This window comes from Myzus persicae, unplaced genomic scaffold (genome assembly GCF_001856785.1).
Source record: "Myzus persicae strain clone G006 unplaced genomic scaffold, MPER_G0061.0, whole genome shotgun sequence".
Lineage (NCBI taxonomy): Eukaryota > Metazoa > Arthropoda > Insecta > Hemiptera > Aphididae > Myzus > Myzus persicae.
The window spans coordinates 205,571-220,548 of record NW_019100680.1 but is presented as its reverse complement, the minus strand read 5'-3'; the positions used below and the strand labels follow the sequence as shown (position 1 = coordinate 220,548).

The 14,978-nt window shown below is 31.9% G+C and overlaps 1 protein-coding gene across 1 annotated transcript in view; it reads right to left on the bottom strand.

Annotated features, from left to right (window-relative positions):
- LOC111040726 (nephrin-like) overlaps nt 1–14,978 on the bottom strand; it is a 155,111-nt gene that overhangs the window by 119,963 nt on the left and 20,170 nt on the right. Inside the window, exon 3 of the mRNA XM_022324738.1 lies at nt 10,291–10,404. Coding sequence (XP_022180430.1) covers nt 10,291–10,404 — 114 coding nt within the window. The remainder of the gene's footprint in view (nt 1–10,290; nt 10,405–14,978) is intronic.

Sequence of the window (14,978 nt, the reverse complement as noted above, 5' to 3'; positions counted from 1 at the left end):
TATACATCACATATTCACAAAACTATGATTATTATAATATGCACACACGATGTCTGGTGGTTTGTTCCTAGAACGATGCGAAGTTCTGAATCCGATCCATGTAACGACGCATAGTGCAATTATTTATCATGGAAAACTATAACGGAAATATGAGATGACTTGTGGCAAAGAGTAATAATGTTTGGCTTGTCTAGTTGGATATTGATTAGTGCACGATACCTACATAACAATATAACAAAATTAATTACCTATAATATTTTTGCTTGTCGATTTATGTTGTTAAAATTATCGAAATCGCTGTGAAATATGGAAGTGGGTATTTTTATACTATCACACTCAACAATACTTGTGTGATTAAAAAACACAATAGGTTTGCCAAGAGGATATACTTAAATTAAGCAAATATAAGAAAACAGCGTTACTTTTTTTTTATAGTTATAATTAAGTAAAAAGTTACCAATCTTCCCATGAATATTAAAATTATATAATATTGATAATTGGATTATACTCAACTTTTAACTAGCTGCAATTATGGATTTTTTTATAAATTCTTAGTTGTACAGAAATTAAACAAAACTTAAAAAATGTATTTTTAATTAAAACTCGATTTTTATTTAGATGTCAACATTATGTAAACACATAACCCCATAATATTTATAAAAGTTAACTTTTTCTTTCAAAAGTAATTTTTTATTCATTCTTTTTTTATGTTATTTAGGAAATATTTCATTTTTTCAAAAATTAGTGTGCCGCAGACAAATGAATAAGTCAATTTTTTTTCGTTTAGCTATATATATGTTAATTTATTGCAATTATTGTGATAAAGAGGTATCTTTTTATTGAAAAAAACAAGGTTGAATATAATTAATTAATTAATTATTAATTCACGATAAAATGTATTTATAAATATAACTAGATATTTTTTTAAACAATAATTAATTATTGTATTTTAATAATGATGAGAAAGGCAGGTAAATTTCACTTCATTGATAACTTATGAGTTTCTAAATCACGATTACCATAATTTTATCAAAGTTTTCGTTGATTTAAAGTAGTTTTTTTATGTCACATAAGCAAGCTACTGAGAAAATCAAATAATTACCTTTTACAAGTGTTAACTTAACTCAATATTCGATCTGTAGGTAAAGCTTTTGAATCGCTTGAAGCTCTTTTCTTGCCAAAAAAGCGTCCAAAGACAAAGATAATAAAATAATTATGAAGATTATCGATAAGTAAAAGTACCAAAAAAAAAAAAAAACGCTTTCAAACCAATACATTTCTTAGATTTGTTCTTAAACCTTGAGTGCGTAGTCGTCAATCTGGCAACATTACAATTTATATTTTGTGAAAGCCTTTGATATTAATCATTAACTAAAAGCAACATTATATTGATAAAAATTAATTTCATTTTTGTACGTAAGTAGTTCATAAACGTCCATGCGTGTAAACAGTTAATACTTGAATTCTGATAGGAAATGTTCTTTATTGATAAAATAAAAATAATAGCAGTATGTGGTGTACCAATATTATGAAAATCTATTGTAAATTAGTATCCGTAAAATATAATCAAAATAAATTAAAAATAAAATATTAAATTATTATCTGACAAATACAGATTCAAAACGTAATAATGTATATTTATGGCACAATATGTGCCCATGATAATATTATTATATTCATATTAGGTAGAATAATGCCAGTGGTAGATAGCGAGACATTCGGTCCATGCTCGGTTTTATAAATTAATTAACTAATTGAAAACTGTGTTAAACTCATTAAATTTATGCCGATCCAAAAATAATAACCAATTTCGTCGTCCTTCTGAGAAGTTCTTTTTGTCAGATTCAATAGGATTCATTAGCTGATATCAAATTATTAATAACATAATATTCGTCGCATAGTCAAGCAAACTACATTTTTGGCAGCCATATTGTCTTTAGAAATGCATTGTCTAAAGTCAGTTTTTTACACTTTTCGTATATAAAAAATATACTTAATTATGTAAAAAAAATGTTGTGTGACGGAGGGAAGGGGATGGTCAAACTCCTAAAACTCGCCTTGACTATGCCACTGCCTATAGTCACTATTGTCTGTATTAATGAAAGACGAAACAGAAATACCAAAAACGTCTGTTGATAACTCAATAATTGAATTATATCTGTTAAGACATAAAGACGACTTTTGCGATATTTTTTTTGTCATTGCTCACTGCCCTTTTTGAACTTCTGCAATATTTAAGTACTAACGTAAATATAGTTAACAGCATAGTATAGTATTACATATTATATAATAGACGTATAAAATACGTTTTCTATTCAGTAATCATAAATTAATAACATAACTAAATATAATACTTTATGTCCACCTAGGTTGAGATTATCGCGGAGTACAATATCATAGGTAATAACCGTAAGTGCCCTAAACGTAAAATCTACCCTGCTCGGTTGTACAACTTCACATTATTCGATCGAACAACGAACAAATGTAAATAACAAAAACGCCACCGTCGATATTAGATCGCGAGTTGCGGTCCGGTCGAACTGCCTCCACATCCTAGAATCACATGTGCACCTATATATATATCGTAAAATATTTGATGCACCCACATTATATAATATAGAACAACGGCCTTTGGCCGAAGGGTGTTGGATTATGATTATTTATAACGGGCCCGGACTGTATATCGCACAGCAGTTTATCAACTGCGGCGGATTTGGATATTATTTTCCCTGCGATCCAATATTATTATTATTATTATTATTATTATTATTATTATTATTATTATTACTATTATTATTATTGCTGTAGGTACCTATTATTATTATTATTATATAACCTCTGAAACGTCGACGGTGGCCGATATAATAATTTATCGCGATCCGTTTATCAGGCCGATCGGTCGGTTTGCTTTTGGAAATTACTATATAATACACACGCGCGCGCACACACACACACACACACACACACACACACACATACACAACCCATATATATATATTTATAGTACGTTGTGTGCAACTCGGTAGGTGCAGTATAATAATGCGGTTGCGGTGGCGGTCGATTCGATTGTTTGGCAAAACGCTGAGTCTCTATATTATTTTTATAACGGGATATTATGAAATTTACTTACACGAGACTATACGTAGGTAACATTCAAAGGGGTTGGGCGGCGGATGGATTTTATTATCCGAATGCAATACAAACTTTTGGGCTGCGGCGGGGGGAGGGTGCAGGAGCTAGACGAGAATATGAATGAGGATATTGTTTTAGCGAGTTAAAATAAAGATCAGAATTTGAACGGCATCGTCGATGGCAGTTGTAGTCGGCATATTGTACTATGGCGCTGGTTTTGAATGTTTACCTGTGTTTCTATTTTGCAATCGAACGAACTATTATTGATAACATGGCAATGACAAGCAAAGATTTCATATTGACGACAATTTCATCCATCGATATTCTTGATGATAGTTATTTCTATCGCAAAATCAAGAGTGACGTACCAGAAACTTACATTGCATTTACAATCCAATAGGTAAATAATAGTAATATATAATAATATAAAAATGTATAAAATATATTATACCATTAATGAGTCCCGTGAAAATTGTCTGGTTGAATGGTTTGGATATATGATTCCTTGGCTATATTTTAACATACACATTTATTAGTATCCTATATTTTAAAAATAGGATTCCATAAGGAGGTAAGTTATTGATGTGAAATACCCGTTTTGAGGGTTTGATATCAATGAAATATTGGTCTTTGATTTCAGTTCGATGCATGTTCCAATTAGTTCCTATTATAACATATCAGCCTATCCTGTCAACTATAAATTAACACAAGTTTTATAAAATACAAAACTATTCTACTACATTGTTTTTAATACAATCTTAATTTTATTCAACAATATTTTTAATCATCCCAACAGATTAATCTAATGGGAGTATATTTTACTATTTCTAAGGTCAAATTACTTCTCCACTAATCATTCCAAAACACCCAATGAAACTAGCCAATCAAGCTGCTTAATTATTGATAGAATACACCAAGTCCGAAAATTCGTAAATTAATTACTTTTATTATAATTCATTGAGTCACCTCCGAGAGAAAAATACTATACGCGCGGTTGCCATTGAAGCTCAAAAGCCGTCGTCGTGACATAGATGTTAAATCCGATTAGGTACCAGAGAGATTAAGCAAAAAATTCAACAACCCCGGGACATTATCCGACCGGAAACAGATCTGTTTGGCCACGGGGCGTGTATGAACGGTCACAGAATTCTGCACACACACAAACACACTTCACGCGAGTGTGTGTGCTACCTATTATGCACGCAACAGGACATTGTTCCGGTCAAGCGAAATAACACTCCCTCCAGTGCTGAGCTAAGTTAATTTAGGCTGATCATTTTTGTCTCCAAAGTCAATCGGAAATGCTTATCGCACGTAGAACTAAATTGCATTCCACATTCTACAATCTTGTAAATTGTTGTAAACGGTAGAAACAAAAATAGTTTTCTGTAATATTATTTTTTAAATATTCAAAATAAGGTTAGTTGGCAGCATTTAAAAAAATAAAAAGTTGAATTTAGGTTGTTCTTTTTTTGAGTTTTCTAGACAAATTGTGTAAAGTTATTAAAACCACGAAACTATTAAGTAAAGTTAGTGGATTGAAATTAAGATACAATTCATTTTATGAACTGGTTAGTGCCCAGCATTGGCAAAATATAACATAATATTTAATTACTTCCAATATCCCATACAGCACTATTTGTATAATAACAAAATATTGTCGGGTTTACTGCAAAATCAATATTTACAAAACCATTCTTAATAAATAAGTAGAATAATATAATTAATAATTTTATTCCCATACTAAGCACATAATAATGGCCAGTTATAATATAACCATTATAACGAATTTAAACAACTGTTAAGTGTTTTACCCTTACACAAACCTGCCGATGAATATTAATATTATTAATATTTGTTTATAGTCAGCATGTTTGTGTTTTATTTAGTTTATATCAATCTACGATGACTATATTAATAAGCCATCGATACAATATTTGATTTTCTGGAAAAATGTAATATCCTGCAAGATTGACCTTTTTGTAAGAAGTTTAAATGCAAACAATGATATTATTTGTGTAGTTATAAAACGATAACCGTTTAATCAACATTCGTAGGAATTTTAGAATTGATCGCACCTAGATGAATTTAACAATGGTTTGACCACTGTATGATAATTTGTTCTACTTTAAGCCTGTTATCGACATTTATAAATTATATTTTTTGTTTTTATTTACCTAGTATATGGCGTGATAATATTATAGTATAATTACATTTTTTTATTAAACTAATTTGCTTAATTTGAGTATTGAATAAATATTAATATAATAAATATTACATTAGCATAAGTTGTTTATTGACAAAATTATTGATGCACAAACTGATTTACCAAATATAGTATTGGATAGGCAATTTCAGTACATTTTCTGGTTACACCAGATCTAGTACTTTTTTTTTGCACTTAAATAGTAAAATTATTACTACACGACGTTTAACGATCAACAACGGAAATATTTTACTCGAGTGCATAATTTGTTTAGATCCCTTCCCTTTTAGTTAGCGAATGAGTACAGCTTAATGCATCAAAGTACTATATAATATTATAAATTTAAAGTGAATACGACATACCTATGAATACCCTAAAATTAGCATATCTTTAAGTACAGAATATGACTTTAGTAACTTCAGAAAATGATGTATCCATCAAGTTACAATACTTAGTTACGCATAATATTTAATAATTATTGTGGTAGTCAAATGTCCTGTTAAATTAAAATTAAATAATTTATCCTTTTTTTAACAATAACTTACACTGATTGAGATTGATCTTTAGTTTTTTTTTGTTTAGAAATATACATACACTTTTAACATTTTTTAATTACTCATTTTTTCACGGTTATGGTTTTTTTGTAATAGCTATACAGTTCTGCAAAGCTTAGTAATAATACCTAAATAAATACACTATATCCTTTTGGAAAATCAATTAATGATTACCAATAATTATAATTACAAAACAATGAATGTTTTCTGTTCAAAATAATCAGTCGGCTTACATTATATACTCGAGCTTTAAACACTTATATGAAGTTTACTTATATTATACTTTATAGTGGACGATATTTCACGCAATAATAGAACACGTATTATTTGACTTTGAAAAAGTCAGTGCAGATATTTCAAAAATCAAGCGTACAATATTCATCTCGTTGTGGATTATGATTTTGGATGGTGATAAGTTTTGTGTTTGAAAAACAAACTTAACTAGTCAGTAATAGAGCTAATGACAATAGAAGTCAGCGGATTCCGTCGTACTCCAAGAACTATAGAGTGGTTGAATACTGTTCGTGTGGCTGTGTGGAGTTCACGTGGTTCAAACATTTTGCAACTGATTGAGACTTTAATACAACTTTGTCTAACTTTATCAAGTTCTAATTACGCTAAGAGCTGAAAAGACCGTTTCAACTATGAAAATCAATGATTGAAAAGGCCAGATATGAAAAAAAAATTGAATCTCGACAATTGTATTTTGTTAGATAACTATGGAAACAGCTAGTAAGTTCAATAGCTGATCATAATTTCCGTCACCACCAGAGAATATGTCTATAATATTAATAATAAGGATAATAATATTAGCGTCGAAACTATAACAGCACTTAGTGAAAATTAGAAATATTGACCTCATAGATCTGAAACTTCAAAAACTAGAACTAACGTTAACATCCATGATCACGAAGAGGTGGGTTCACAAAACAGTTATATTGAGTACAGCATAATTTGCTGCCCGAATTGTATTGGGTAAAATAGAGAGAAAGCCAGAAAGCTGATAAAATAAAGCTAAATCAATCGATATTTCCTTAGAAAAGATTGAAAACAATAAGCACCTACGATTATTTCGATATTGACGAAAACGGTAATGGAATGTGATTTCGGAAACGACATACGGACGAGAACTGAAGACATGTACGAATTACAAGAATATCATAATATCATTAAATAACAGTAAATTAAAGGCTAAAGAACAGTGAAAAGTAAATTATTATTATTAAGTATAACTAATACATAAACATTATGGGTTCGGATGAACTAGTGCATCGACTTTATACGTTTTAAATTTAATTATGAATTTATCAAATAAAATAATAATATTATTATATTAATTAAGAGTTGCATTTCAACACGAGTTCGGAAAGCTCCACGATCCCATAGTATTTATAAGAATATACATTTTAGAGTCTTGACGAGTCGTATCTCAAGGGGAATAAAAATAAATTGGACTTATTTCAAGTTATATATACCTCAGAAAAAACTTTTGAACATTTCAAGGAGAATAAAAAAACGGGGTTCTGAAGATTTTCAAATTATTGAGTTTCGAGTTATCACCACTAGACTGTATAATAATACACAAAATATATTATATTACATTATACTATGACTGTCATAGTACACGCCAACAGCTGATAATAGATAAATACAGCCCCCTCTACCAAATTGTTGACAAAAAAATAACAAATCGACTTCATGGAATTATTAAGTATACTAATATCATAAAATATTATTTAATATTAAATGTGTATTCCTATCAAAAGTTTAAAAATTACAAACTCATTTCAATGGTCCCCCAAAATAGCCGGCACCTGTACTCCAGGTCCCACTTCTCCCCCTTCCCCTTGTAAGGGCTTTGGATGAATATAATAATATAACAACTTATGTAATATGTATACCACTGTATAAAATATCTGTAAATGTCAAAAACGACGGTGGCCGTTCGCTGCAGCATCGTACGTTATTAAAAAAATAAGGTTTCGAGCTAACGTTCTTATTATTTACTTTATTTTTTTGTCGCTCTTCAGCATGTGACGGTTAATAATAATAATAATTATTATTATAACACTTAATTATAAAAACTCGTTGCTCCTAATTATTTGTGACCTGGCGGCGATGACGTCAACTTACGTGCGCGGAATTTACGATTGAATTGTGTTCGTAGGTGGTATGAATATACATATATATATATAATATATAGGTATATATGTATATATGTTAATTTTAATTTATTTGATTAGTCTAATGAGATTGCCCTGGTACCAGTTTGCTCTGGTGAGCACTTTATAATATTCCGTCGGTGTGAACGTACACAACCACTTTGTGACGGCCGGGCACGTACGAAAAAATATGAAATAAAATATTTCTCACACGATAGGCATGGCGGGGGGAGAAGGGTTGATAAACACTAATATTAAAGTCTATAAAGTCATACGCCAGTACGGTGAAAGGCACTTTACGTGTATATATGAAATTAAATGTTATTAAAAAAAATAAAAATGCTACAGAGATTTTAACCCCTTGTGCCTAATATTTCGTGCTTCACCTCAAACAGTCACGTAATAGCTGAAATAATTGTTCTGATTTGTACATTTTCAAAACTCTACACCATTATTTCGTACTTAAGTAAAACAACGTAAAACAAATCGATGCCAATACGTTAGAAAAAAAAAAAAAGAATAACTTAGTGGAATTAGGTGTCACTATGATCCTCAGCTTAGAAATGCAATCGTGTAAGGACTGTTTATTCGACTATAAATATTACCTATTTTTTTTTTTGATAAGCAAAAATAAGAAATTTTGAGACAAAAGCAATAATAGTATAATATCGATTGACCTATATTGATATCTAACGTTATTCACTATCTATTCAACACTATATAGCAGTTGATTTTTACAAACAGTTGACATCAAATTAAGCAATTCGTTGAAATACAAAAAATACATATGCGAATTTTTAAGATGGTTAAGTGGTTTCTTTTCGTATATATTATGGACGTTAAATATTATAAACAAGAATCGGATTGTCACGCCTGTCAACATTTTTTTTTAGTCTCATTGTTATTTCCAGTGGAGCGAAATAATAATATTATTTCGTCTCAAAACAGTACAACACGTCAATACAAATATACAATGAAACAATATATATTATTATAAATTGTCATGCACTATTTTAAAAGCCCAGTGACGGTTATGAGGGGAAAGGTGTTCCCTAGAGCTTCGGTTTTTTAAAAAAAATATAATATATTTTTCCGATGTGAGTATAGGTACAAATATTTTTTTTTAAGAGGGGGGTAACGGATTAGTGTGGCTCCCAGCGAGCGTTTGTGAATACAATAATTAATATTTTAGCCCTCTAGGCTGTTAAAAATACAACAACTAACACCACCACCGATGAATATAGGTAAACATAGCTAGGCTACAAAACACTTTTATTCTCCGTCGTTGTCATACAGGTGTAACCAAAACTCGTGGACAAAATATTATGATTGTTTCGAAATTACCATAATTATTATTATGTTATTTGTATTATTATTATTATTTTACTTTCGCCTAATCTTCAATCACGGCAAAGATGATATTTGCATCGATAGCAAGATTTCTCTAACATTCGTTTCACTGACCAGCAGAGCGATTGTATAAATAGTTCATATAATAATTATATTCCTATTTCTTAAAACCGTTGACCATATATGCGTATCGACAAGGTTGGTAAGTTGATTATTTTTATATAGAAACATTTGAGTTAAGTTAAAAGTTTATAGTTGTTTTTTTTTAATTTTTGAACTTATAAAAGTTACAAGTGAACTAGAAAATTCAAGTAACTTAACTTATTTAAATATCACCTACTTTTTTTTCATACCTAATTAAAAAATTATACTTTTTTTAAATATATCAAATAACATATAATATGTACTAATTTAATAGAGGCCTTGCAGTTTTAAATAAATAAATCCATTAAAATTAATTGCTGTAAGTACTTATGTATAGCATGTAGTACATAATTATTATAATAATGTATTTTAATCAAAGGCGAAATCCAACTGAATAATATTATTTTTAAGTATTTGTTTACCTAATACTTAGAGTTAGATTTTACTTCTAAAAAAAATGTAACTCTTTAATGCTCCTCCTCGCATATCGATTATAATATTATGTAGTAATGCAGTATTAGAATTATTGAACTCGCACTTAAACTTCCATCACGGCGGGAGAGTCGATAATTTTATATCGTCCGCAAGACCAATCTCTCATCACACTCATTTCGCTGTCCAGCAGCAGCTTCTGATGAACGTTTAAGTAGTTCCTCCGGTAATTATTTTATTATTATTTCGTACAACCGTCAACCGTTAATGCATGTAGATTATAATTAATAATATTATCATGATTAATTACCTCCGCTTGCGATGCACGTGATATCGACCGTCACACCTTCCTTGTATGGCCCGAGTATATAATGCGGTATGTGATCGCCTTTTTCGTTCAGCACGCTCAGCCGGTCCGGGGGCACTGTAAACATACAATTTGTGACCGTTAATAACATAATAATTAATTAGTACTTGTGCCGTGTAAAATTAACCCCAAGCCCAGTGACTGAACACGTTCATCGTTCATCGTCATCATCATCATTGAATGTTTGTCAATAATATGTCGAATACTGTGCAAAAACGAAACGAGATGTACGTTTTATTGTACGTATGTACGTATTTGGTTAAATATAAAATAACGTACAATACATTTTAAAAATAAAAACGAAAATGTCTATTTATAATTTAATTTCATTATTTACATAGTATACTACGCCAGACTGCGACATTCTATATATTATTTCATTGACAACTTTGGACTCTTCTTATAATCCGATCGCGGAGTTCAATGTTTGGTAACAGACAACTTTCTGGGCCATTTGTTCGTTCTTTTGAAATCAAAGTTATAAGAGTGAAATCAAAACTTTTTTAATACTGAGTTCTATCGTATGTAAATCACAAACTCATTTTTATCACGATCGTAAATGTTACGGAATCAGTTGAAGGAACCATTTTGTTTTTGTTCAAGATCGACCATATATCTTATCCGCGCAGTATAATAACAATTTTTGTTTCCTTTTCAAATGTTCAACATATTTAATTGTAAACATAAAGTTATCGATTCCGGTGAAATGGCGCCGTTTAAATTTGATTACATCTTTGATAATATTAAATATTTTAGTGTCCGCAGATGATACAATTTTCGAGGGGTATCGGATGTCCCGTGCAAACGTCTGGTTTCGTATTATTATTATTGTCTATGGATGTATATTATTACAACTGCAGCCTTCGGGAATTTTCCCGTTAAAAACAGTTTGATGATTAACATTTCGTGATAACGCGGACAAATACAAATTGATGGCGACTTTTGACTATAATCTATTATACTTGACGCCATAATATTATGCACCTATTATAATACCTGCTACGTCTAATGCACGACCGGACGATTGTTTAATAATATGTCTTCTCAGATAAGACAATGTTGTCGACAACTATATGCGCACTGTATACGACTCGTATACTCTCTATATCATTATAATATTATCTGATTAGAATAACGGTGCCAACATCAAAACATCCAATACATAATAATATGTGCGCACCTAAATTATGCATACACAGTAAATGATGGTATATTTCGTATTTCTGGTGCGTATATTATATGTACGAGACTGCACGATAGCGCGTGTTTCCGAAAAATACCATAACGTCCGTGCAGTGTTTAAACATTAACGACGATCTATACTAGATTTAAACGAACAGTGTATACGTGCATGACTTGATATAAATTCTCGTGTCGAATTCGACGGAAAATATAAGTTTTATTTATTTATTTATTTTTTTTTTTTAAAAGACGATTGTACGTGGTGGCATCTTGTGTGTGCGCGCGAGCGTGTGTGTGTGTGTGTGTGTGTGTGTGTGTGTGTGTGTGTGTGTGTGTGTGTGTGTGTGTGGTCAACGGTGATGTGTATATAATATATGACCGACCGATAACAGTAGTTTACAAAGTTACGCGCGAGAATAAATCTAACGGAAAAAAAAACAAAAAAAACAAAACGAAACAACAAAAACACCACGTCACCCATAAATGTTTTATCGCCCGGCAGTTTTTCATATTCCGAATGCGTTCGAGTGTACATGTGTATAATGCGTGTGTATAGTGTACTGGTTTACAGCCGGAGATGCGTCGGGAAAATGTTCTTTTGATTCGACTTCCAAACAACCGACGTTATAAATATTGTATATCCAAACGGCCCGGCGGCGGTGCAGTGGCTAGCGGCACACACACACACACACACACACACACACACACACACACACACACACACACACACACACACACACACACACACCGTTGTCGGCGAGGATATTTCGGCTCGTTTTCGGGGCGCCACCGTTGTTGTTGCGTTTTTATTTTTATTTTTTCGGCATTTTTTTACGAGCGGTGTGCCGTTAGCGCGAGAAGAGGAAGTCGAAAACGATCGACGCTACAGCTGCCCCCGACTGGCGAGAGAGAGAGTGGCGCTGGCGTGTAGGGGTAGGAACGAGCTACGTATGGGTTCCGACGGGATGAATATTTCTGAATTGTATACGAATCGAATTGTGAGCCGCGTGTTATATTATTTCACCTACAGATATACATAATAAATTATGCTATGTATATCACAGACGTGGACGATAAAATATGGCACATGTAATATATTCACCTCATAAAATTTGAAAAGCGCTATCATTCCTTTGTTACGTGTTTATTAATTAATCGGTGAAATGCTACGGAAGTCGTAACATAATATGTTCGGTAATGTAATGTCAGTCGGTAAAAACAGAATTTTGAAAAAAAAAGTAATTATTAGTAAGTGCTCTTGGACAATTTATAATTTGTCAGAACCGATGTTTTCTGTAATGTTTTTTGATTTTTTTTTAATTACTTCTATACTGAGAAATTTGTTCGGTCTCATCGAGCTCCCCGTATACAGACTACGGAGGAATGTATCGCACTTTGGATATTATTAGTTGGGAAAGACGCGCACCGACCTACTCACGGCTGTACGATTTTTGCTGACGTCTGGTAGTGCCAAATACTGCGAGAAAATAGAGAGTGGAAAAAAATAAAATACCTGTCTGAAAACGAACGAGGGTAAAGATGGACTGACGGCGTAAACACGAGTGATGTGAAAGCTGTGAAGACGAAATAAAAACACGCACCCAGTAAACACACACACACACACACACACACACACACACACACACACACACCTACACTGTTTAGCCGATGATAAATGCGAATCTTGTCGAAGCAACGGTGGTAGCATAGAGCACCTTCGAGCTTGCAGTGCACTATCACACCTGTTCGGCCAAAGTTCGGTGTACGGCCGAGTGTATAGATATACATAATAATATATTTCTTCTACTTTTGTTGGGTTTTCGACGCCGCCGCCGCTGCCGCACTTTGCGAGTCCATAAATTTCAGACTCGGGTGCGCGCAAACGATCGGGCTGGGGAAAAACAATTATCTCCGCCGATAGAGGTAAATGGAAAATCTACGGCTTAACCCGAAACGAGTTTTCGCTCGGTAACGGTATTTTATTTTAAACCTTTTTCACCGGGTCGTAAAATACCGATGAGGTTTCACACACGAGTTCGAGGGGTGAGTAAGGGAGAGAAACAGAGAGACGGGACGAAAAGAAAAAAAAACAATGTGTGCGCTACGCGAGAGGGGGGGAGAGGAACGTGCGTCGACCGGGTATGTGGCTTACCCGGCCATAAGGTCAAACGCATCGAAAACGGCTCCAGTCGAAAATTCTCAACTCGCAACTCTTAGTCAAACAAACATAATCAGAAAATGAGCTCTGCTGTAAAATGGAGCAGGTTTTAAGTGAATCGGTGGTCATTGATTGGCTCACTGTAAATTATGTGATAAATCATAATCCACCAAGCGATAAAACGGTTCCAAGCGAAAAAGACAAGTGTAAGAGTGAACATTTCTGAGGATACTGATATGTTTATTTTAATAATTTATTTCTAGTAGGTATTTTGGTAGTCTTAACTAAGGTTTTCTTATTATATGATGATATATAACTTATAATTTAAGTATCGTAAAATAGTGAGAATATGTTTGTGGAATAAATAGCTCAAAGTTAATCAACCCTCTTGAAAACTACATTGTGTATAGATAATTAAGATACACATAAGTACATCGTGGAGAAAAGTTTTGTGTTTCTACGATACTTATTTTTTGTACATCGACAAATTGTATTGAATTGAAAGAGAAGAATTAGTTGCTTTCTGTTTATGAATCATCAAAATTAGTCATAATTTCAACTTCAAATGCATATAAAAACAATTTACCTCCAATACTTATCGGAGTAAAAGTTTCAATATAACAGATAAAAACACTACGCACAAAATACTAACCCATCGATAGTCAAATCATCATTTAAATAATATAGTAATTGGTAGGTACACGTATCAATTATCTACACTCATAAAGTTTAAAATTAAACATTTTCTATATGTTTTATGAGCTTTGAGCCAACCATCATCAAGTTGGCAAATATAGCATTTGCAAAACGGATTATTTTCCAAAAAATCAACTTATCCTTTATAGTCAAGTAACCCACATTCAGCAGGTCGTAATTGTTTGATATCTACCAGTAACGTTTTATGGCAGAAGTATTATTATCATTTATCATCATCATTTTTGTATTATAATTAAGGACATTTTTTTCTATTCGACAATATTACAAATTGTGTACCTTACTTATTTATTATTTTATTTAGTGAATCACGCCCAGGACTCATTGTTTGACTAAATGTGAAAATATGCACCCTATATTTACATTGCGTACACATGTGTGTAGATTTTAATCTTTTAAAATACATACTTTTATTTATTGAGTGCGTAGGTAAAAAACTAACAACAGCTTTAGACTGAACTTTTAAATCAAAATCATTTGTGGTTTTAGCTCTTAGAGACATTATGTTTTGTTAATGTTTGTTCATTTTAGTTGAGTTGTTGTAGGCACCTGTACATTTGTCTGTAAAGTTCCATTT